We start from the raw sequence: 26904 nt of genomic DNA on the forward strand, positions 1-26904 counted from the left end.
TCAGTAGCAAAAAACTTGTCTTCATAAAGATGCCTTTAATGTGGGGGGAGAGGAAGTAGTGCAGACAAGACAACCTTGGTACAATCAATGTTTGATGTGAGGTCCACCTTATTATCTTTTTGTGGACTTCAACTCTTTCTAGAACCTCTATAGTTAGGCTGACTAGTCCCATTTTCAAAGGGACAGTGCCCCTTTTTTGCTGTCCCAGCCATCCCGTCGTTTTAATAAAAATATAATTTTTGTCCCGTTTTTTAAAACATTTTTTTAAAAAAATGCTTAAATATTGCCGCAATATAACCTATAATCATGATTATATCATAGGATGGCTAAAAACATTTTGCCGAATATTTTTTTTTCTGCTCTTTCCGGACAAGATTTTCTCCCTGTCCTGTTTTAGCCTCAAGGAATTATGGTCAGCCTGTCTATAGTTGTCTAGGACTATAGCAAAGTCCTGCCCTCTTTATCAATGATGGCAAGATGTAACAATCATGACAAAACCAGTGCAATGTTCAGTTTTTACTATTTAAATTGTTACTGGATCTTAGAACTGGACAGAGATGACTTTTTTTTTTTGTGGAGGAGGAAAGGATATTTTTTTCATGTCAAAGACATGCAGTGTACTGTTTTGTAGCTTAAATTTTCAGAAATCACTCCACTTCCTTTAACTTCCAGCGCTTAGAAGTAGTTCATCTGTTATTAAAAGTTAGAAATATTGTGAACTAATGTACACATGGGCAACAATAAAAATATCAATACCATAATTTTTATTTTAACAAGTGAAACAGAGAACATTATGCTTTAAACACTGCATATAAAGCTATATACAAAACATCTTAAAATGCACATTATAGTGATAAATAAAATGTTCACGAGTTTTGAGGAGCACTAGGAGGTACAATGGGTGGTATTAGGAAAGCACGGACTTCTGATGACAGCTGGGCAATTTCCGGGTTGTCTCGTTCTAGTGTTTTAACTGCTTGGGCAAACTGGATTAAGCCTATATATCATGAAATTAAAGGGGAGGGAAAAGTCAAGGTCCTGTTAGTGTATTATTTTCCTTCATGCTATACATATTAAATGTCCAAAGATTAGTTTATCATCTCCTTTTCCATTTGAAAATGACTATTTCAATTAATTTTTTAAAAAATCCAGCCAGTCCCAGATAGGGAGGGCTACAGTCTACCCCTTTATGATCAACAATGTGGATTTTTTTTTTTTTAACTGCTATATCAGCAAACTGTTTTAGCCTTTCCCTTTACAAAATCTGGGGACCACTGCTTATCATGAACAAAACAGTATTTATTCAGAGAAACTAACAATGTGTTGACCAATACACTAATATGTTTTAGCATGTTATAAAAGAATTCTATACAAATTTTTGGTAGAGCATGTGGTATTTTGTTCCACTCCTTTAAAGCATTAACAAAACATCTTGGCCTTATCCTAATTTTGTGTTCAAATTCATCCCCAGGATATTCTTTTGAGGTTGGGGGTCTGTGCTTGTCAGTCCGACTGAGTTGCTGTGATGGTGGAAAGTGTAATGGCCTTTTCAAATAAAACTGCCATGATACAGGGCACAGAATTGTCCACAATATTGTAGGATGCAACATTCGTGGTTCCACTGCACTGCACTGCAGCAGGCAAACATAGACCATACCATGAGAAACATACCTAGACAATTACTCTTCCCCTCAACTTCACAGTTAGGATCAATGCACTGATTACAAGTGCACAGGACCAATTTCCATTGATCTATGGTCTAGATTCGCTGTGCCTTGAATCATACCAATCAACAATGTGCATTTGTTTTCAAAGGCTTGTTCTTGTTTGCTGCTCCAGAATTGGATTCTCTAGGGTCTGATAGCAAATTTTAGAACTAATTGTGTTTCATGCAGTCCTCTTCTGTATCCTCTGAAGAACAAATCTACCAAAATGGGTTGTATTTCCTCCTTTAGATTGTCCTCCAGACAATTCTAAATAGAGATTTTAATTTGCCACTGGTAACTGAGGAATTGCACATGCACAAAAAAAAAAAAAAAGTGCTATCCAGTTATAAATTGTGAACTAAAGTGGTCTACTGCAACAACAGGAAGAATAAAGAATTTAAATTTTTATTAGTATTCTATGCTGACCTGTGATATTTTACAAATTGACTTTCTTGTTTATATTACCCTTGCAGAAAAATGTAATTCGCAAAATTATACCTTTGTTGTCGATTTTAGCAGCATTATCCGTGGTCAGTTTGCCTCATTGCCAGACAAAAATTCAGTTTCTTGGAGAAAAAACCATGCTATCCTCGCATGTGGCTGACTAACTCAGCCATGTGAAAAAGGCCCATAAAAATTTCTTGTCATGAATGGAATTTGAACTAACTAGTCTTTTCCACCCAATGTGGGGAGGACAGTGATTATATTAACTGTGCTACCCAGAAGGGCATATTTTTGTGCAAAAATACAATTTTAAGGTATTTGAAAAAAAGTGTATTGAAATGTGCAGTTTACACTGTTCTTAGGTTCTAGAAGAACAGTGTAAACTGCACATTTCAATCCTTTCTGGGTAGCAAATTAGTGAAAGATATGCTGGCACAGTTTCAGTTGAGAATAAAATGGCCTGCTGCACCAAATAGTAGTTGGAATATAGAGGATTTGGGATTGGAAGTGACCATGCTACCTTGTGTTGAGAAAATTAAAAATACCTTTTCTTTTATTTTTTGCAGTACTTATCATTTTTAATATATTTAAAAAAAAGTAAGAAATTACCCCAGTTTTTTCACTAATTATCATTTTTAAGTATTAAAATGAAAAATGATCATTTTCAGACAATCATTAAATATAGAAACCTTGCTCAAAAGTTAGATGTCATTCCTGATGCTAATACAATTTTAGTGAAGAATGGCTGAAGTTTAAGAGAATTTCATGGGAGCTGCAAAAGAGGTGTGTAGGTTTTTTTTTTTAACAGCAGGAAATTAAGAACGTCATGATGATCCAAAGAAGTTAAAGAGGCAGTCAGAAAAAAAAGACATTTTTAGTGATTGGTTTGGTTTGGATTTTATTGGCGCATTAGCAACTAAGGCTATAATGCGCCAAGTCCACATTTTTAGTGAATAAATCCTTATTGGAATAAGGATTTATTCCAGTTACCAAATTATCCAGTCTGTTTCTTTTATCTTCAACAAAAACAGACCTTCCTCATTCATTTACCAACACCTCTGCCAGCAGAGGTGTCGATAAGTCAGTAAATATGGATACGTGAATAGGTTGCCAACTCCTTGGGCCTATCCACAAGAACATCCGCTGGATGGTGTGCTGAGAAAAGTTTCTCTGTGCACCCTGCTTGTAGTCTACCATTAACTGAGGGATTGTAAGCCATCTGTTGTCCCCAACAGCATGTGCCAACCTTGACTGTCAAACCAGTGATGCTTTGCTGGTCCTGGCATGTTAGGTCATTGTGTGTTCTTGGCCCATTTCTGTCACTCCACTACTGCAGTTGCTAAGATTCTGGCAGTCACCTTCCTAGTACAGCAGGAAAGTGGGGGGCATCATTCCCTGTTCAAACTCCATCAGGTTATTTTTTTCCCCTATTGCATGGACTTGGAGCCGACAGGCATTACCCATGCCATGACTACATATGCTGTGCCATTCAATGACATGATCCCTAGATGCTGTGGTATGCATCCACTTGTGCAGATGGTGGTCTGACTTAGAGGTTAAATCTCTTAAATATTTCCTATAGCATATTTGTATCCAACAGCATATAGTAGTCTCTCAAATTAATTGAGCCCAAGAAATATTTCATTCCATTGTAATCCCCTCTTAAAACTGAAGTACTTGCTTACCTTTGGCTACATTTCTTTAGATAAAACCCATTTTATGGTATTGTGGTTACTGCCTATTGGTCTCTCCAGTATAAGCAAAGAAGAGAAGCTGAAAGTGGTTCAAGATGAAAAAGATTTAGGTGTTATGACCCAATCTTACAAGAAATTTTGCTAGTGGCAGATGCCAAACAGCCAGTTAACAAATACTAGAATATGCTTCCCTAATGTGGAAGAGGAAGTGAATGGCTAAATTCAAAGTGGAATTGGATGGTTACTGGATGAATACAGTGGGGCCCCAACATCCCGATGGTAATTTGTTCCACAAAACCCATTGTATGTTGAAAATATTGTAAGTTGAAACCAATAACACATTGATTTCCTGTAATTCGTTCCCCAACAACACATGAAATTTCTTACATGTGTTGTAAAATTTCTTCATTTTTACATTAAAAATTTGTGTTTTATAAAGGTTATTTAATAAATAGTCATAAAACACTTTAAAATAAAAAACAAACAATAAATTAGCATTTACCTTAGACTTGAAGTGCAGAGCTGATGAAATCAATGGTGGCATAGTGGTGGTTGGACTATATCAAGTGTCAGATCTTTTGTTGCTACTGGCAAAGAAACTGTCCAAAGTGGACTGTTTTTTACAACTTTTTTGTAGCTTCCCGAAGTAAGAAATGACTTAGTCTTCCATTTTGCACATCATAAGTTCACTGTTTTCAATGTTTTTTTTTACCACTTCTCTTAAACACTCCCATCAAGAAATGACAGTCTTCAGCTGACAATTTTTGGGTGTCTTTTTCTTCCTCTTCCATTCCAGTGTCATTCTGTAATTTTCTCCAACTCTTGTAGCTCCTTTGTTAGTTCACACCCATTAGGTTCAATAAGGTAAGGTCCTCCACATCCTCTACACTAACCTCCAGCCATTGATTTACCAAGAGTGACAATATCATTTGTCAAAGCACCATCTTCAAATTCATCAATGTTATAGATAATTAAAGGCCAGATGTTTTTCAAGGCTGAATTTAAGCACCTGGTGGAAACATTCCAAGAACTTACAATCAGCGCCTCACACAATCCAGCATGTTGAACTTCGACCTTCAAAAATCTTTGCAAAGCTATAGCATTTTCATGGTATAGATTGGTTGAAGAAGAGGAGTGGTGTTGGGTGGCAAAAATTAGACTTGAACAAAGTCAAATTGTGCCCCAAGAGATCGAACAAGGTTGGGATCATGGCCTGGTGCATTATCCAGCAGGAGCAGTGCCTTCACAGGAAGCTTATTTTTTTCAAGATAACTCTTCACTGAAGGACAGAAAACTTCAAGCTCCCATTCACTGAAAACATATCCTATAACCCAAGCCTTCTTATTGTACCAAAACACAAGCAGCATGCCTTTGTCGACCTTTTGTTGTTTAAATACTCTGGGGGTGTTGGAGTGATACACAAGCAAAGGCTTCAAGCTTAAAATCTCAAGAGGCATTGACACCCAACAGGAGAGCGAGTCTATCTTTCATAGGCTTATGCCAAGGTAAACTAGCCTCATCTTTAGCGATGTGCGTTCTCCTGGGCATTCACTTCCAGAAGAGGCTGGTTTCGTCAATGTTAAAAACCTGCTGGGGAAGATAACCCTCTTGATCAACAAACTCTTGGAATTCAATTTTAAAGGTCTGAGCTGCTTTTTTTAAATTTCTTTTTTTATCAGCATTGGATGCCTCCCCCATGCCCTTCAACACTTTTGATATTCGCCCTTTTTTTGAAGCACTTGAACCAGTCTCTGCTGGCTTTAAAGTCTTCAAAACATACAATACTGCCACTAGTTGATGAAGCTTTAAAGTTTCAGATCGTCATAGATCTGAAACAGTCATACGAGTGCTGTTCCTCGTGCCACAACAATAAAAAATACGCTAATTGGTGGAGAACAATTGTACGAGTGATGTTCCATGATCCACTCGTCTGAAAATTTCCACCCATGCATTGTTCCAGCTATATCAGAAAGCCATCGGTACCTGCAAATATCATTGGTCCTTAAAATAAACTGTATGGAAGGTATATCGGTTCCTGAGAATATCGGATGTCAATGTCATCGTAAGTTGAGGCCCCACTATATTGTTTTATTTTTTGTTGGCTGATGCAGATAAAGTTAGTTCCTTGCATCATTTGTCCTTATTAATACTGATTATTTGGAAATTCCTTGAGGAATAAACTAGATATGATCGGGAACACAACCAACAATGGGATCTTCATGTTATTTACACTGCCAAAAAGTATCTGATGCTTTGACATGTACGGTAAGCTTCTGGCTATTTTTCCTGGACAAATATGATCAATTTTCACAATGTGTTGGAAATCAACATGCAAACTATTTTAGGATGTGGTACCCTAGAATGTGCTGATGTAGCAGTCAGTTTCTTCTTGGTGTAGTACCTATCTCTGTTTTAAACATTTTATTTCTGAACACTAGCACACTGTAGAACAAACTAACAATTCATAAATTTCTTATCTGACCTCAGGGCAGTTTTACAATACCAGTAGGGTTCCAACAATAGAATACAACAGTTATTATTTATTATTGTTCTGTTTACTTTTAAATTTTTTTCAGTTAAATCACAACTTAAAAACAACTGAATGAAACAAACATTATTATTGTATACTAAATTAGACAAATAACATGCCCAAAAACTTGTGTATAAATATGCTTTTAAAATAGTGAATAATTAAGATGACAGCTGTTTTCTGATACTTTTGCTTTAACTAGTATAACTCTGGTTGTGAACAACTGCAAAACAAAGTCTGTTGCAATTTTTTATATTTCCCATTTGCTGCTTGCTGTAGATGTTTCATCCGAATCTAATTCTAAACTGTTGCAATTTTCCCATGTTAGACCAAAAAGTTGATATTCATTTATTACTGTCATTGCCACATAGTTATTGAACTATGTATAATTTGTAGGATAAAGTTCATGTATTTAGCATTTTGTACACAAATCCATAATTAGTTCCAGCCTTTGGAGTGATCCTTCAAGGAGATCTTTGGGTGCTGCTGATACATTTAGTTAAACAGATAGATGCATTCACATTTTTTGTAAATGTCAAGAGCAAGGCTTGACCTGCTTACCCTTAAAATATTGTACACTTTGATGTTGAATTTGCAGCACCCTGAGGAACAGGAATACAGAAAGGATATTTAGAGTAACAATAGCCAAGGAGTTAACACACATAAAAGTTACAGGTGTTCCTGTGTATACGAACACATTTAATGATACAAAATGATGCTTACAGTGGACAATTCAATATGAAGTAAATCCAACACAGTTCAGGATACATTGAGCTAAGCATCTCAGCACTGAGTCATACAGGTGTCGAAAAGCCTCCTATGGTATTTCTCACCAAGCCTCTTGTACTGGTTCCACAGAACATCCGTGGTCTGTGCTGGCTGCAGATGGCATCCAACTGTCCCACATGCTTAATGGGGAGAAATTGGAGCACTTGGCTGGCATCCATCCACACAAGAGACTACATCCAGCCATAAAGACACTCGGAAGAAAACCCTGTGGTATGAGTTTGAATGTTGTTCTGCCGAAAAATGGTATCAGGCATCTCAGTGAGAAAGGGGAGGGCAAGGGGTTTCAGAATCTCAGTGATACAGCGGCAAGCAGACTGTCATTGAGAAACACCAACAACCAACTATCAAAAATGATTGCTCCTACATCACAACACCAATAAGGTGTGTAAGTACAGCATTCAACAATGGCTCGAGGATCATTGCATTCACCACATCATTGCCACAATTGTTTGTGGTGATAATCGAGCCCCAAGCAGAAGCGGGATTCATTGTTGCCATTCTGTATCCCAAGTGGCCCACGAGCAGTACTATTCCAGACACTTGATGATGGGCAGTGGTCAGGGAAAATTGAAGCAATAACATGTATTCATGACTCATGAGTGGTAGCAAACATGGCACTAGGTGCAGCAGAAACCTGTTGATGGATAATACTATACATTCTGTAGTCCTCTTGTCATGCTCCACTACCAATTTGGCAAGCAGTCATACCATTCTGCAGCCATTTTTGCCATCTGTGCACAGTGGTACTGTCACAACCCACATGTTCCTGTACAGACAAAGCAACCATCCAGCCTATCAAAGGCCAATAATCAACCCTCAGTCAGTCGCTGAGTTGCCGGTATTGTTATTGAGTGTGACGTCTTGACATTCTTTACAATCTCCTTGCATTCTGAAGTTGGTTCCTGCAAGAAACAAGCCTGTTAACTGCTTTTCATGTTGCTTTGAACTCCACAATCTCTATGTTCATTTTTATATCAGTTGAAGCTTCCACTCAAGCTCCCATATCTTAATAATTTATATATCTTGGTGGTGCAACTCATCTGCCTGCTGATGTGCATGCACTTCCATTCATTCCTTCTGGTTGCAGCAACTTCACTATTACAGAGTGTAATAAGTTAATAACATATGTGTTCCTTGGTTTTTGCTGGATGTTTTTGTGCAAGGCTTTTGTAATATTTGTAACACTTATACAGACATAAATATGCTTCACAGGCCAATTTTCAAGCTGTACAGACTGAAAAAACAAACAGATTACAGGGGAAACTATAAATATACAAGACACACTGGAATAGATCATAGGAGGAATCCTATGTTTAATAAATATTCTGCCCAAAATTGGCAATTACATCCTTAACTGGAAGAGGCCTTTAAGAATATTCGTCATGTGGAGAAACCTGGATTGAAATACATTTGATAAACAGATTTGGATTCCAATAGTTCAGTATAAAATCCATTATATCATCATGGAGCAGCTTGGATTTGGTTTTTGTGATAGAGCTTATGGACATCATCACAGGTCTCACTGATTTCCAGCAACAGTGTGCAGTAATAGTAGTTATGTTGTTTCTTGCATTATGTAGACCAGTGGTTGTCAAATGGTTGGGTATATCTCACTGGTGGAGGAGAAAGGCATTTCAAGTGGGGTGCAGAATGATGAAAATCATAATCGCCATTAGCAGAAATATCTGAGTGGCATACCCATTAATAGTAATATCAAGCGGGATATGAGTTAAAAGTTTGAGAAACAGTAAACTGACATTTTTAGTATTGAATAATATGTGCCATTGACAATAGTGAATAATCGGATCATGACAGTTACCACAACAGAACTAGACAACAGTTCTCAACATACCAATTTTTAATTTCAAGATCTGCTTCCATCTCAATCATCCTGCTGGTGGTTCTTACGAGAGTTGTTCAATAAAGAATGATCATCATTTTTCATGAACAACCATATTGCTTGCTATTTCTAGATGAGCTGCGGAATTTAAGACCAAACCAAGCTGCATCACATAGCAATGGTGCAGTTGACTTGTGTGCACAGTGTGATCTTGGAGGTCAGTTACATTTATGCCTGTTCAGTTTTACCTATGTAACAATGGATGTGACAAGCGAGGAACACTATGCTGCTCTCAAATTTTGTTTCCATCTCAAAAAAAACATCAGCTGAAGGGTACAAAATGTTAAAAGAGGCTTACAGCAAATCTACACTTCCACATAGCACAGCTCACAGGTGGTTTACAATGTTTAAAGATTGATGTGATTCAATCACAAAAATTGAGGGTCCTGGAGCTCCAACCGCTGCTGTCACCACAGAAACAAAAACCCCACTTCTGTAATCATGAGAGAAAAGCATCATATAACAGTAAGGCAACTGGCAGTGATGTTGAGAATATTAGTAGGAAGCATGCACAATATTCTCCACGACCATGCATATGACACACATTTGTGCACACTGGGTTCCAACAATACTCACACTTGAGCAACAGCAAGTTCGCATGGAGGGTTGTAGGAAGCCCCAATGGATGGTTACTGAAGATGGTGAGATTCTGCACAAAGTGATAACAGTGAATGAGATATGGCTTTATCTTTTCGACCAAGAGAGTAAGCAACAAAGTTCTGTTTTGGAAATGTCTACATCATCGCCAACACCAAAAAAAAAAGCAAAAGTTCTAGCTTCTGCAGGAAAGATTACAATCATCTCTTTTTTTTTGATGTTCATGGAATAGTTTACCAGAATGTTGTGCTGCTTCATATAACCGTTACAGGACCTTACTACAGAGCTGCACTGTACACTGGGATCACATTTGTTGCAAACAACTGCAACTGCATGCAAGTGAGTGGATCCTACATCATGAAAATGTGAGTCCTTACACTGCTAATACTATCATACTGTATTGTACTTAGCCAGCATTAATGTCAAATGTGTTCCTCATCTATCCTACAACCTCGACCTTGCACCCTGCGATTTTTTTTCTTTTTATTTCCAAAGTTAAAGAAGCTGTGAGGAAAACATTTGCAGTCATCAGAAGTTGTAAAAACATTGCAGGCGATTCTCAAACACATGTCAAAAAATGGCTTCCACCATGTTTTTGAAGAATGTCAGAAACATTGGAGTAAATGCATTTCATCAAATGGGATCTACTTTGAAAAGGAGCATCAAGATATGGATAATTAATAAAGGTATGTTGTGAAAAAAAAAATTTATGATCATTCTTTATTGAACAGCCCTTCCTATAATAATATTGTTAAATTTTCCTATAGCAGCAGATTTTGTAATAGTCTATATACACTGTTTATTATTAAATTTTGACTGAAAAGAAAAAATAAGAGGTACCTTCTCCATCTCCTGAGTAACCATGATTTTGAACTACTTCCATTTGAATCTGAGTTGCAACTGGAAATACTAACTGCATATGCTTCAGCATGTCATTCCCAGCATTATCTTTTGCCTCCTCTAATCGTGTAGCATTTTCTTGTTGGGTGAATGCAGCCAGTATATCCTTTAATATCACTAAAGAGAGATAGGGATTTATAAATTACCTTTTAAAATTGCTAAACTTTATTTTATATAAAGAATATTCATTTAAACAAAAATTTAAATGACACAATTCTCTATTTAAGTGAAGCAAGTCATTTCTTGTTCCATTTAAGAAAAACGAGTTAAATATAAGCATAATCCAGGTAAACATTTCTGTGACTGCACAGGCTGCATTTCTGTCACATTATGTTTTCTCTACAATGGTGAAGAGGCTTATTGCTAACATGTAGTAGCTCCATGATTATGTTATGCAAGCATGTTATCACAAACAGGATGATTCAGAATTGCATTCATAAATTCTATCGCAGGTTCATGACAACAAAAGTTTTGCAATGTTGTATCTGATATCAGAGAATGCATGCAAAATGAAATGATTACATTAAAATACAGTGAATAATGAAAAATAAACTTATAGCACAATCGATGTAATTTAGGAAATATAGTTTATAAAAAAAAAAAAAAAAAAAAACATTAACCTGTTAATTCATAGGGTAATGTTTCCCTGCATTTAATCCATGGGATAATGGGGCAGACCTCAGAAAAACCTCATGCTATACAATAATGCAATTATTATTCACATTGGAATGCAGTATGGGAAGCATTCACAAAGCATTATTCAAATTAGTTTTAAAAAATTTGAGGGTCTTGTTTTAATTCCTCTTATTTAGGAAAAGAAAAAAAAATTCAAACTATATAAATTAAGACAACAACAATCTTTATACCTTAATTCCAATTTTTTTTTCTCCCTATTTTTATTTTGTGTTGCTATCATCCCACGTAATAAAATGCAACAGAGGTCTGACCTTTAAGGAGATTTATACCATCTTTTCAAATATTAAATGTGGGAAGCAGCCCTCTGTAAATCAATAGGTAGTTCATATTTTTTAAAAATTTATTTACTGAATTCACCCTGTGTCATGTATGTTTTACATTATTTGCCCTATCATATCACTTTGCATTAATTTCTCTGATACTAGGATGCTATCATGAAACTTGGACACTTTTCTTAAATACTCTTAAAAACATTTTCAATTCCTTCTGTTATCAGGTAGAATTTGTCAGGCATATCTGAATAACAGCCTGTATAAATATACATAATATATATTTTAAACTGAAACCTGAAAATAAAAGAACATAACCCACTTTTACGGAAGGGGGTTGTGTTCAAATAAAGAGATCAAGGCAAGTCACAAGTACCACATCCTGTATGCAAGGCATATCAAACTAACAGAAGCTATAAAACTAATTAGCCAAACTAATAGAAAACCTCTTTAGGAAAAGAACTAAAATTCTCAAATGCTTCCTTGTTCATTTTGCAAATATATATGGTCTCAGTTCCAATCTCAACAACATCCTTTGCCACTTACTTTTTCTGATAGAATTCCAATTATTGGTTGCCTCAACCACTTGCTCATCCCAGTTGTCCTAATTATTTGCAGTATGATTCCTTTCACTTCAAAAGTGGTATTTGGGCATATGTCCACTCTTATTCCATATCAAAGACTTAGTAATTTGGAATCTCATCTTTCAATGGCTTAAAATCTCTCCACTCCATTCTGACAAATTTATCTGCTACCTCTATCAGTCTCCCAATTCTAACAATCACTTGAAATTATTTGACTTCCTTTTTCTGAAACTATTTTCTCCAGTTCAACCTTCCTAACAGAGAGATAACTTTCCTTGGTTTTTAACATTTGCAACTCCAATAACGGAAAAATCCATTAACCACCAATTCCTAAACTCTCTCCAAACCCTCCATCTGACCATGATTGCTAGTACAAATTTGGTCAGTGTTGATCCACTGGTGATATACTGGCTTCTATTACTCATCTATGGACATATTCAATGGAAAAGTCTGGCAAACCTCAAGCAGTTGCTCTTAACATTTCTAAGGCTTCTGATCATGTTTGGCATAAATGTTTCTAAACAAGCTTCCATCTTATGGATTGCCAACTGCTTTTTTGCAACTGGGTATCCAGTTTTCTCTCCGGCTGTTCACTACAGGCAATAGATTACTCTGTCTTCTAACTTGTATCTGGTGTTTTTTCTCCCACCCTTTTCCTCATATATTAATGATCTTCTTCCACTGACTGTAAGTCCTATCCATAATTTTGCAGATGACAGCATGTTGCATTCCGCTTTCCAGTCCAAGAAACCTTGCCATGCACGCATACACAATTTCATCGTCTTAAATATCCACCACTAATTTCTTAAATGCTGATCTCCTAGTAATTCTCCAATGGGGCAAAGACGACTTAGTTAATTTCAATCCTTCTAAAACTCAGTCCTGTCTTATATTTCGCAAAGAGGATTATTCCGTTCCTATACAGTACTCATCTTTGATGATACTGATTTCTAAACAAGATCACATATCTCCATTAGGGATTAGCTTTTTTTTTTTTTAAACAAGAATTACCTTTATTAATTTCCAATATTTTCCTGAAATTTCTGCAACCATATGTAAGCCATTGGCTTAGAAAGTAATGTGGATCAAGTTTGTATAGAAAGGCAGAAGTTGCTTTTATCACATCCAGTTTTCTCTCTATATGGAGAACTTTTATCACATATGGGTCAATTCTCAGTCTGGTCACAACAACTGCAAAGAATCATTTACAGATCATGCAGTGATTCACATTTTTGAGAACCTTACAAGAAGTAAATATATTATGAGGTCTCCATCTAATTTCTCACATATGAAATGCACAATATAACAGCCATAAGCATCTGCTGTTTCATAGGAAGACATCTACATGCACTTTTCTCCAATATCTTAATGAATTTATTGAATTATACATCATAAATAACATTAAGATAATTTTTTTCAAGGTTGATTCATCTGGAATGTTTGATTTATTTCAAAAATTGTCTGAAAACTGGTCTGCTTAACTTAGTGAAAACGGATATTACAGCTTACCAAGGAAACAAACACACAGATCCTCTGAAAAGTAACTTCCTTTCTCCCAAGATATGTGGCTTGGTTAAAAGAATCTGATCTGACTATTTCCTTTTTCTTTGTTTGGTCATAATGTGTGCTGTTGCTTTCATACATTGATTGATTTGGAATTTTTTTCTTCGTGGAATGTTTTTTTTTTCTACCCACAAACACAAAAGACAATACTGCTACCACAGCAAAATATTTTCTGCAATCAGCAATAAATAATTCCATAATTTCAGCAGCATATTTCATTTTTGACACTAAATGTAAGCTCCAACTGCCTATTTTGTAAATATTTTTAGAGCAAAACTGAGAGTTGAAATGACGTTCTTTTGCTACCTTTCAAGAGACACATATATATATAGTAAAACATATTACACATTCAAATAGTATGCTTTTACTGAACTTAACTGATGACACAAGAATTAAAACATCATTGGCATGTTATTCCATGCTAAATGAAATTTTTTTCTCACATTAATGCTATAGTGTGTATGCTATATTGCAATATGTAATATTGTGGTGTTTTCAATGGAAATCACAGTCCCAAGTTTAATGTCTAAAAAACTGATAAAATAAATTAATACATACTGTTGCTAGTAATATTCTTATGTGCAATAAAAAATTATAATGGCTACAATATGCATTCACATATGCAAATACATATAATCCAACATCCAGTTATCAGCAATTATCTTATAGGAAATTTTTTAATGAACTGAAATATGTCATTAATATTAATAAAAATTTAACTAAACAGGGCCAGCATCTGTTCTCTGGGGATATTTCTTCACTCTTATTTTGTTACAACAGGGTGTAACATTCATTTGGAACCATAGGGTAATGTGGATTTCTTTATTTCGAAGGTGTAATGTGAACTGAGGATGCATTTGACAAAAGAAGAAAGTCAAGATCATATTAGTGGTTGGATTAAGATCAGTAAGGGAGACTGCAGAGGAATTTAATGCTAGGCATCGTGACTGTGAACCCATAACCCACATTTACTACAGATATTCAAAGAGATAGGGTCAGTGTTGGAGAAAACCCATGAGAGAAAGTGCACTGTGACCAATGAGAAAACAAGCACCTTCATTTTGGGAAAGTGTGGCAAGTTCCAATAAGTAACTGCATGTCAAATGTGACTGGGGTTTCGACAACAGGCATCAGCAGAATTCTGTGTAAAAACAAGTGGCATCTGTATAAGATGCAAAAATTGAATGAAGGCAATTCTGATAGAAGGGTTGAGGTCTGGGAATGGGCCATCGAGAGGTTAACAAAGACCCAGACTTTCTGTCAAGGATTTTGTTTTCTGACAAAGGTAAATTTTACATCTCCAGTGCAGTAAGCAAACAAAATTTCCATTATCACCAAATAATTCCAAATGGAGTGGCTCCTGCAAGGAACAAGGATGTCCTTGAGTAATGGTGTAGTGTGAGATATGGAATGATTCAATCATGGGACCTAATTTCTTTGATGATGATAGTCAACAGTGAAGATTATCTGGCAATGGTGAAAGAAATCATGTTCAGCATTTTGAATGAACAGAGTACAATTAGAGAATGGTTCCAGCAAGATAGTGCACCTGCCTATTATGCTTTGATTGTTTGTGAATAGTTAGATCGACGTTTCTCAGGTCACTGAATAGGTCGAAGGAGATCATAGGAATGATCACCAAGATCCCTAGACTTGTTCCCCTTGGACTTTTTTTCTGTGGGGCTATTTGAAAAGCAAGGTATACTTGGAGAAGATGTGTGGTCTAGACCACTTGAAACTCTGGATCACAGATACCTGCATGGATGTGGAAAGTGACAATGAGAGCGAGGTTGGATTAAACGAGATTAATACTACTGCTAAACCACTGCTAGCTGAAAGCAAATTCAGCCTATTTCTACTCTGCAACAATCCTTCAATTTAAATTTTTGCCCTCCCTTATGTGTGCTGTCTGAGTAGCTAGAGTAAAGGATACCACCATTTAGCTTACTGAATCCATTCAGTAAGTGAAACTTAAGCACTTCAATCAGATCTCCTAGCAGGTACCAAGTTTTCAAACACTGCAACTTGCAGAACTAAAGTCTTTCATAGTAAGATTGCCTTTTCTTTTGTCCCCCCTCATCAATTTCACTGCTCTTCTCTGCACTCTTTCCAACAGATTCACAATCATCCTAAAATGAGGCTTCTGGAATTGTATGCAATATGAAGATGTTGCCTTACCACCACCTTCTACAGTGAAATAATTACCTACTTAACCCTTCAGGCAAAATTCATGTATATCATTGACAATACCAACAAACCCCATGAGCTATCAGCAGCCTATATGCACTGCTCAAAGAACTTCATGTCTGACTGCACAATTACCCCAGGCCATTTTCGTTCTCTACCTTAAGTGTGGTATCATACAGCTGGTATGTTTATCTTGGATTAGTGATAACTATATGCAGTGCCTTGCATCTTTCAATATTAAACTTAACTTTTAACTTCTCAGTTCACCACCTAATTTTTCTAGATCTTGTAGTAGTATAACCTGATTAATGTCATTAACTAACTTGCCAACCTTTGTATCATCTTCAAACTCAGATATTAAACCTGACATATCTTCATCAATAACATTAGTCCAAGAAGAGCAGTGCCCATTTGTACAGTAGTTCTTCAAGCAAAACAGTATTAGTAGTGGAAAATGATATCAGAAAGCAAGCATATAAAGCACCAACAAGAAGAAAAAACCCTCCCCACCACATGTGTCCATCACTTACAAAAAAAATTTGTCTAGTTCTTCCTTGAACTTATCAAACCACCTACTCCCACAACAACAGATGGAAGTTTGTTCCAACAATCACCCTCAGATCACAAGTTGGTGATGGTCTATTCTACAATGGAACCTTTCTCTTGTTGCCCTTTTCAACCTTGTGTTGTTTGGCATTACAAGTATGCAAAATGGGATGATCTGCAAAATTTCCATTCCTCTTTACCTTGGTTAGATTACTGTTTTAAATCTTCTGATGTCAATGTTTGCTGAGATCATGTCAGTGAAATTATTCTTGTAGGGATGTAATCCTTTATTCAACACTCCACCTTATCTTCTCCTTTATCTAAACCTTGGTTTTCCAATAAATGCAATAAGGCTGTTCAAGATAAGAATGCTCTATATATTGCAATTGGCTTGTATCCAAATCTCCAGGTTCATTTTCTGAAAATACACCAAAGTTCACAACAATTGCAAAGCAGTTATCAATTAGTCAAAAAATAGATTCTGAACAAGCTAAGAGTAAAAAACTTGCTTCTTGTCCAAATGGTAGCCAAGCATTCTGAACCCTTACCAAAGTTATTGGCTGCAACTTTTGACTATCTCTATTCTCACCTCCATTAAAATCCAATGATTCTATGGCCACCTCAGCTAAAAATAAAGCCAACCTGCTAGCATCCTACTTTTCTTCTAACATTTGTATTCATGATCTTAGTAAACCACCTCCATTCCATTCAATGCCTCTCGTGGTTTTCTGTCAAAAGGATGTCCAGAAGAATTTTGATGTCTTGATGCCAAGAAAGCACCAAGTCCTGATGGTATTTCTCAACTTGTTCTCAAAACTTGTGCTCCTGAGCTTACTCCTGTTCTGTGTTGCCTTTTTACACTTTCTTATTCTGCTGGTATATTTCTTTCCTTCTGCTTAGCAATTTCCTGATATCTAGCAAGTGCCTAAAAAGGATGACAAATCCCCATCCAATTATCATCCTACTGCATTTATATTTCTATTCTTTCTAAAGTAATGATTGAATCCATTAAATGCCAACTCTTAAACTATCTAGCAACCTCCCATCTGATCAATGATTGCCAGTATGGATTCTGTCAGTATTGATCCACTGGCATGTACTGGCTTATGCCCCTCTATGGACAAATTCAATTAGTAAAATAATAAGAGGAGTTTACCTCAATACAGTATGTAGAACACTTCCGTATGATATCCTCCAGAAATTAAAATGGAAAAAAAGAAAAGAAACCGACAACTTACCAGTACATTAGAGTAAAATATAAATAATTAAATAATCAATTTAACACAATTCAAATCAATTTAAAACAATTAAAAATCAAATTAACGCAATTAAAAGAATCTAACAAAAATATTCAAAACGATTTTCATATATCTCTATTGGGGACAAATTCAATGGAAAAGCTTGATGAAAGCAGTTGCACTTGACATTTTAAAGGCTTTTGATCGTGTGTGGCATAAAGGTCTTCTAAAAAAGCTTCCATCTAATGGTTTGCCAAATATATTCTGTAACTGGGTATCCAGTTTTCTTTCCGATTTCCCACTGTGGGTGATGGTAGATGGCTCTCTAAATTCTCCACTAATGTTGGTGTTCCTCAAGGTTTAATTCTTTCTTCCACTCTTTTCCTCTTGTATATTAATGACCTTCTTCCAGCAACTGGAAATCCATAGTTTTGCTGATGAGACCACACTGGATTTCACCTTTCAGTTTAAGAAACCTTGCTCTGCACAAACAGCTTCAACTTCTTGAAAATCCACTACCAATTCCTTAAATGCTGATCTCCAGGTAATTCTCCAGTGGGGCAAAGATAATTGATTTCAATCCTAAACCTCAGTCCTGTCTTATATCTCGCAAGAAGGAGTTTTCTACTCCTATGCTTATCCTCAATTACACTCCAATTTCTAGGCAAGATCATATCTCTATTGGGGATTACACTGACTTCTAATCTCTCTCTCTTGGCATAAGCACATTACAAATATTGCTTCCTCTGTATCTAAAAAACTGGGTTTCTCTTTTGCTCTTGGTGTTACTTTTCTTCTAAACAGTTACTCACTCTGTACAAATCTCAAATCCATCCTACAATGGAATACCGTTTCCACATCTGGAGTGGTGGTCAGTCTTCCAAGATTCCATTCAAAAGAGGGCAGTTAGGTTAATTGATTGGTACAAAGTCTCTCCACTCTCTATATCATAGAAATTCTGTTTCTGCCACATTCATATTTTATAGATACTTTCATGTGCACTGTTCTTCTGAATTTGGTTCCATAATTTGCCCTCTCTCTCTTTCAAACCAGTCTGAACACATGCCTCAACCAGTCAGCGTCCTTTTACTGTCCAACTTCAAATTCAGAGAAACTCCTTCTTCCTCATTTATTCCTTCAACTTTTGTTTCTTGAAAAAAAAAACCTCCCTTCACATGTACTTCCTGAAAATTACAATCTACAGAAATTCAAGTCTAATGTTAACAAGTATCTTCTTTCATCTTTTCAAAATTCAACCCATGCACAATACTAAGAACTAGAGGTTCTGATACCTTTTGTGTTTGGGGTTTGCATTAAAAAAAGAAAAACCTATTAACTGCTGCTGAAGGTAAACTTGAACCCATGTATCCTGCAATCATCCTTCCTCAATTTGAATTTATGCTCCCTCGTGTGTAGCCTAAGCAAGAGGAAGAATGCCATCAACACTGAGCTTACTTAATCCATTTCACCTCTTTCAGAATCACTTTCACCTCTGCCTGTGACTATTATTAATCTATTAGTCTGTCTCCCCCCTCAAGATAGCAGTTTTGAAACACCTAACACTGCCTCAATAGCATCAGCAAATATTCTTGCACCCTTTCTACAGGAGTCTCCCATCTCTGTAGAAGCAGTCTCTCCTGTTAATAAGCACATACCACACTGCAACAAATTCTACCCCATGAGCTTTGCACAATCTCTGCAAGGGCAAACTGATTGGCAAGGCTCTCATATATTTCCTCCTACTGTGTCTGTGCATAATTGCAGACACTTTCAAATTTAAGCCTAAGTGTCAACTTTTTTTTCACCTGCTCTGTACTTGCTAAGTAGGCCTGTAGACCTTCTACTCTTAATGTCATTAGTGTCAAAGTGTATAACAATATCACCTTTTGTGCCCTTAGGAGATATCGTTAACTTCTGACTCTGGCAGACATACCCTGGTCCTATTCCACCTATGCTTTTTACACAAAAATATATTTCCCATTTCCCTGACAAAGTCATCAACTACAACTAGCTCCTGTGGGACCAGCGCATTCTGCCTTAGGGATTGCTGCTGTGTTGCCCAATGATGATTACGTGCAAGCTCTGGCATTGATCTGGGCAGTTGAGAGCTTGATGGGTCCCCACAATTTAATTTCTTCGAGGGTATCCACCATGTTCAAGCTCTCAAAGGCCCCCAACAATGCTGAGTTGATGCCTAATATCCTCACACTCCTTACATTGAGCACATATAAAGACATCCCCTCGGCAATATCATGTCCTGTTCCTCACATATCTGCAAACAAGCTGTACATTTCATAATGTCCATGATTTGAAGGGCAACTGCTTTCATCAGTTCTCTCCAGAACCATGGCACTCCCACTAGCTTCATCCCTTTGTTCTGCTGCTCTGAGGCATTATTTTTGGTCGAATTTAATAAACAAATATACCTAATGTAATAATAACACTATGCATTGGTTATGCCATGAAGTTTGCATTATTAATTATATGTAATTAAAGTCCGAACGTTCTTATCGATACAAAACAATGGCAGCAGAAGCAGGTGTGGTTCTAATATGGTTCCTTAAGCAATTAAAAATAAGTAACAAACAAATTCACCAATGTAATCAGAGAATCCCAAATAATAACTACACTTCTAATTTTAAATGCAATAACAATCCTACTCCAATTCACCAGTTACACAGCAATTAATACTACCATGCTATCAAGTTTTTTTTTTTTTTTTTTTATGAGAACCCCAAACACGAGAGGTATTAGAACCTATAGTACTTAGTACCGTGCTTGGGTTGGAGGTTGAGAAGACGAAAGAAGATATTTGTTGATATTGGACTTGAACTTCTGTAGATTGTAATTTTCAGGAAATACGTATGAAGGAAGGTTGTTCCAGAAAACGGCAGTTGAATGAATAAATGAGGAAGATGAAAAGTTGGTTCTGTGGGTTTGAAGTTGGACAGTAAATGGATGTTGGCAGCACGTGTTCGGACTGTTTTGAAAGAGAGCAGGCATTATAGAAGCCAATTCAGAAGAACAGTGCCCATGGAAGTATCTGTAGAAGAGGCATGCGGCAGAAACAGTACGTCTATGAGAAAGCGAGTGTAGAGACTCTGTTAGAGATGAATCATTAATTAACCTAACTGCCCTCTTCTGAATGGAATCAAGAAGCCTGAGAGCGGTTTTGGGGGCACCACCCCAGATGTGGGAACAATATTCCATGGCAGGGAGGATTTGTGATTTATACAGAGTGAGCAGCTGTTTGGAAGAAAAGTAACGCCGAGAGCAAAAGAGAAAACCAAGTTTTTTAGATGCAGAGGAAGAAATATTTGTAATGTGCTTGTGCCAAGAGAGATTAGAAGTCAGGGTAATCCCCAAAAGAGATATATCATTTTGCCTAGAAATCGGAGTGTCACTAAAGATAAGCATAGGAGCAGAAGAATCCTTTTTGCGAGATATAAGACAAGATTGAGTTTTAGAAGGGTTGAAATCAACTAAGTTGTCTTTGTCCCACTGGAGAATTACCTGAAGATCGGCATTTAAGGAATTGGCAGCAGATTTTAGAGAACTTGAAGCTGACTGAGCTGGACAAGGTTTCTCAAAATGGAAAGTTGAATGCAATGTGCTATCATCGGCAAAACTATGGATAGGATTTCCAGTCAATGGAAGAAGGTCATTGATATACAAGAGGAAAAGAGTGGGGGAAAGAACTGAACCTTGGGGGACACCGGCATTAGTGGAGAAGTTAGAAGACAGAGAGCCATCTACCATCACCCTCAGTGAGCAATCAGAGAGAAAACTGGATAACCAATTACTAAAAACAGTTGGCAAACCATAAGATGGAACCTTGTTTAGAAGACCTTTATGCCAAACACGATCAAAAGCCTTTGAGATGTCAAGAGCAACTACTTGTGTTTCACCGAACCTTTCCATTGAATTAGTCCATAAATGGGTAACATAAGCCAGAATATCACCAGTGGATCGACACTGACGGAATCCATACTGGCGATTGTTGATCAGATGGAAGGTTTCTAGGTAGTTTAAGAGTTGGCGGTTAATTGATTTCTCCATTACTTTAGAAAGAGTAGAAGTAATTGCAATGGGACGATAAATGGATGGGAGGGATTTGTCACCCTTTTTAGGAACTGGCTGGATATGAGCAAATTTCCAAGCAGAAGGAAAAACACCTTTGGAATAAGAAAGTGAAAAAAGGCGGCAAAGAATAGGAGTAAGTTCAGGAGCACAGGTTTTGAGAACAAGTGGAGAAATACCATCAGGACCTGGAGCTTTCTTAGCATCAAGATTCATCAAAATCCTTCTGATATCCTTTTGACGGAAGACCACAGGTGGCATTGAATGGAGCGTGTTAGGAATGGTGGGAGGTGTTTTACCAAGATCATTAATACATGAGTTGGAAGGAAAATGGGATGCTAGCAGGTCAGCTTTATCCTTGGCTGAAGTGACAACAGAACCATCTGGTTTGGACAGAGGTGGGAGCAGAGATGGGCAAAAGTTGCGGCCAATAGCTTTGGCAAGAGACCAGAATGCTCGGCTACCATTAGGGCAACAAGCAAGTTTTCTACTCTTAGCCTGTTCAAACTCTAGTTTGGACTGATTAATAACTGCTTTACAATTGTTGCGAGCTTTGGCGTAGGCAGAAAATGAAACTGAAGAATTAGCAAGAAGCCAATTACGATATGCAACATTCTTCTCTTGGACAGCCTTAGCACATTTATTGGAAAACCAAGGTTTAGATAAAGGACGAGATTTTAAAGTGGAGTGTGGGATAAAGGATTCCATTCCTGCAAGAATAATTTTACTGACACGATCTGAGCAAACGTTGACATCAGAAGTTTTGAAACAGTAATCAGACCAAGGAAAAGAAGAAAAGAAGTCTCGCAGGTCATCCCATTTTGCATTCTTGTAATGCCAAACAATACGAGGTTGGGAATAGCCATGAGATAAAGGTTCCATTGGAGAAGAGACAATCACCAAGTTGTGATCTGAAGTGCCTAAAGGACCTCTCACTTCAACCTTGTACTTAGAAGGGTTGTTTGTGAGAAAAAGATCAAGCGTATTGGCTGTATGATTAGGATTGTCCGGTATTCTTGTAGGTAAATGAACAATCTGTGCTAGGTCATTAGTAATTGCAAAAGCCTCAGCATCTCGACCTGCTAGGTTGGTGTGACTAGAAAACGGAAGCCAGCTGGAGTTGTGAACGTTAAAATCACCAAGGAAAATTACCTCACTGTTAGGAAAGTTGGACTGGAGAAAGTCAACTTGCAAAGAGAGGAAGTCAAAGAGCTCCAAGTGATTAGTGGAGTTGGGAGAACGGTAGAAACAACAGATGAATTTTACACAATGAGGTAGAGAGATTTTAAGCCAGAGGAGATTACAAATTGCCAAGTCTCTGACAGGGAATATCAGAACGGACATATGCACAAGTACCACCTTTGAGGCGAAAGGAATCATACAGCAAATAATTTGGACATCTGAGATGAGCAGTAGTTGAATCAACTGATAACTGAGATTCAGTCAGAAAAAGTACATGGGGTTTGGAAGACTGCAAGTGGAAATGGACATCTTTGAGATTGGAATTGAGACCACGTATATTTGTGAAATGAATTAGGAAGTCCTTGGGAGGTTTAGATCTTTTCGCAGATAAGCTTGCTCTATTATTTTGACAATTCATGGTGTATTCAATAGTAACAAAAAGTGGGTGCGACATGCTGTATGAAGTAATGAAATTTTTGGATATGGCGTACATGTGTAAGAATATACCCAGATCCATGACATAACGTGGCCTCGACAATGCTCCCCGCATACACACTACTCGGACTCCCTCCAGTCACTATCTGGCAGAGTAGAGGTAGCAAGATTATACACTAGCTGATCCGGAAGCCTCCTAGAGAGTTACCAATAGGTTTGGTCCGGTCTACTATCTAGCGGCCGGCCTGCGAACACCGTTTTAGAGCTGTACCCTCGAAATGTAAGGAATATTGGATCTCGCCACGACATTCATCATAACCTCAAAAATCATCAATCATACTGCATGATGGAAGAGATAGGGAAGGGTTGGCCGGAACTTAGCTCTAGAGACTAAACATGGGTTCCACCACTTCAAGCCTCCAATAAGCAAAGTGGTGGTATTTCACCGGTTGATTGTTTGTTATTTAGGAGCATTAGCAACTAAGACCATATTGCGCCAGGAAATGCGGTGGTCATTCCCTGACCAATCCGCATCCTCCGTATTTGGTGGTGACGGGCTCGAACCCCGGTCTAATCAAGAAGCGTGTGCTACGCACTGCTGCTCCTTCCCACCTGGCTACGGAGGCGCCTTCACCGGTTGATGAGAGTCCTACCACCTAGTACTGCCTGGTAACATAGAGGGGCGGCGTTCCTCCATGTGGTGTGGGCGCCACACCTCGACCCCTGCTTACGTTGGTTCACACCTGGGTGGTCACCCACCGTGTACTTGTGCATGAAGGTTATACCCAGGATTACTAACAGTCCCACCATCGTGAAGGTGCAAGCAGAGGATTTGGCTGTCGTAGACCGTCCGGACTTTGCCGAAATTGGGTCCACTTGACTTGGGTGTCACCCGAATATCAGTTCCATCAGCGTTTTAGACTCCCAGGTAGCAAGAACAGCTTGTCTGGCATATCTGAGATAATGTCTGAGACAACCTCAAGGACCATAGTTTGCATTCTGTATTATGCTTGAAAGTTATAATTATAATATATAACAAAATTATCCAACTAAGGTAAAGGTAAACTGCAGCCATTGTCAACCTACTGCAGAATGGAAGCCTCCTCAGCAATTCATGTTGAGGGAAATGGACCATAATCTGCCATGCTGGTCCTGTGCAGGTTGGCAGATCGACTGTATTTAGCAGTCAGAGGCTTGAACTCCAGTCTACTTGAACTACAGTTTACCATTAAAAAATATACTCCACGAGGAGGGTTACAAGGTGGATGAATAGTGAAGTTGCCACATTACTTGAGCAGAAAAAGGTGGCATGGATAGGTTATAGAGCAATAAAAAGTACTGAAGCCTATAACAGTTACAAGATGATCTGTAACAGAGCCACAGAAAAGGTTCGACAGGCAAAGGCAGTTTATGAGAAATCACTAGCAAACAGAGCAAAGAGGGGGGATAAGGAATTCTTCACATATGTAAATGCCCAGAAGAGCAGGACAAACCAGATCGGACCTTTACGTAAGGGAAAGGGGATAGTATTAAATACACCAGCTGCCATTGCAGATGAACTCAACAGTTATTTTGCATTGATATTTACAAATGAAAAACCTTTTGTGGCAATGGGAAATTGTGGGAGCGAAGTTGAAAAATATGTAATTAATGATATTGAAATTTCACAAAATTATTTAATGAAAAAACTTTCAAGCCTACAGGCCAGTAAGGCTCCTGGAGTTGATGGAATATACCCTATAATCTTAAGGGATGCAGCAAGTGAGTGCATTGAACCATTGAGGCTAATTATGCAAGCATCACTAGACTCTGGGGAGATTCCCTTGGATTGGAAAAGTGCCAATGTATATCTCCCATACATAAGGGTGGTGCTAACAGTGAAGTGGGAAATTATGGACCTATCAGTCTGACTTCAGTGGTAGGGAAAATCATGGAGGCAATAGATCAAGGGTGGAATTCAGGATTATTTGGATCGAATTGAAATTCTCAAGGATACTCAGCATGGTTTTGTAAAGGGAAAATCATGTTTAACAAATCTGGTTCGCTATTTTGAAAGGGTCACTCACAAGCTGGATTTACGGAATAATTTCGACATTGTTTATTTAGATTTCAGCAAAGCTTTTGACTCAGTCTCACATAAGCGGTTGCTTTATAAGCTGGAACAGGTTGGAATCACTGGGAAAATTCTTAGATGGATAGCAGGATGGCTTCAGGGCTGGAGGCAGAGGGTTGTGATAAATGGCTATTCCTCAGATTGGGTTGATGTAAGAAGTGGGGTTCCCCAAGGATCAGTATTAGGACCACTGTTGTTTTTAATTTTCATAAACGACATCGATGAAGAGATAGAGGGTGTGATGTCTAAATTTGCAGATGATGTTAAAATTGGTAGAGTAGTTAATGATCACTGTCAAGCTGAGCTTCTTCAGAGAGACCTAGATAGACTTCAGGAATGGTCAGAAAAATGGCAGCTATGCTTTAATCCAACAAAGTGTAAGGTATTACACCTGGGAAACAGTAATCCCAAAATAACTTATTCACTTGGAGTTCAACTAAACCCAGTACTGGACGAAAGGGACTTGGGTGTTACGATACGGTCAGACATGAAATTCTCTGAGCATTGTAAACAGGTTCCAATGAAGGCCCATGGTGTCCTATTGATGATCTATTGAACTTTTGTAAGTAGAGACAGGGACATGATAATCCCATTATATAAGGCTTTTGTTAGACCACACTTGGAATACTGTGTTCAAGTATGGAGGCCACCTAAAGAAAGACATCGAGCTTCTTGAAAGGGTGCAAAGACGAGTAACTCACCTGGCGAGATTGGCAAAAGGGCATCCTTATGAAGAAAGACTTCAAATATGTGGGTTGCTCAAATCTCTCATCTTCAAATCTGTCCACTCCATTCTGACAGCACTACTGGATGAAGAATCAGTTCTCCAAATATGATTATATTGAAATTAAGGTTAAGTAATATTTAACTTAATGCTTACAAAATATCAGTTGGAAACTATTTATGAATTATATTTGGAGCCAACAGACTCAGCTGCCACAAGGTCTTGTTTGGATCTTCGGAACAGTTTATAGCTGACCACTAAACTCTCCACAATTTACCAAATTTATTAATAAAGTAGTTGTTTTTGGTTTCAGGAACATCAGCTACTTGGACTATATTGCACTATTGTGCTTTGCATATTGTGCAGACTGAAAAATGAGGAACAGCTCATGGGGAACCTTACTCCTGCCTGAGATCAGCTAACTATTAGCTCGAACAAAGGGGACCTTAGAAATTCCTTGAGTCACAGATGGGAACTGAACGTAGATCAAACAAGTTACAAGTATCACTAAGGGTATCTAACCCTTTGTCCCATAAGACACACACAGCCCACTCCATTGTTGGGTGGCCTGTGGCCACATAAGCATTGGATCCTCCAAGTTTAAAACTAGTGTGTCAAAATATCGGTTCACATGACTTTTGAAAATATCCATTTTTAATAACATTCAAATTTTCTATATTGCTTTCTCATGTTTTTCTTATCTTCCCTCATAACTTAGCACTACTAT

General features: G+C 37.6%; 1 protein-coding gene across 2 annotated transcripts in view; it reads right to left on the reverse strand.

Moving 5' to 3' along the window:
- Positions 1 to 301: 301 nt before the first annotated feature.
- The window catches only part of LOC150078809 (protein C10), a 37900-nt gene continuing 11297 nt past the window's right edge, over positions 302 to 26904 (reverse strand). For both annotated transcript variants that reach the window (XM_090382397.1, XM_090382396.1), the window contains exons 2-3: positions 10501 to 10677; positions 302 to 997 (exon numbers count right to left, since the gene is read on the reverse strand). In XM_090382397.1, coding sequence (XP_090238523.1) covers positions 867 to 997; positions 10501 to 10677 — 308 coding nt within the window. In that variant the 3' untranslated portion in view covers positions 302 to 866. The remainder of the gene's footprint in view (positions 998 to 10500; positions 10678 to 26904) is intronic.

This window comes from Mastigoproctus giganteus, chromosome 10 (assembly GCF_048544385.1).
Source record: "Mastigoproctus giganteus isolate SK-2022 chromosome 10, ASM4854438v1, whole genome shotgun sequence".
NCBI classification, from domain to species: Eukaryota; Metazoa; Arthropoda; class Arachnida; order Uropygi; family Thelyphonidae; genus Mastigoproctus; species Mastigoproctus giganteus.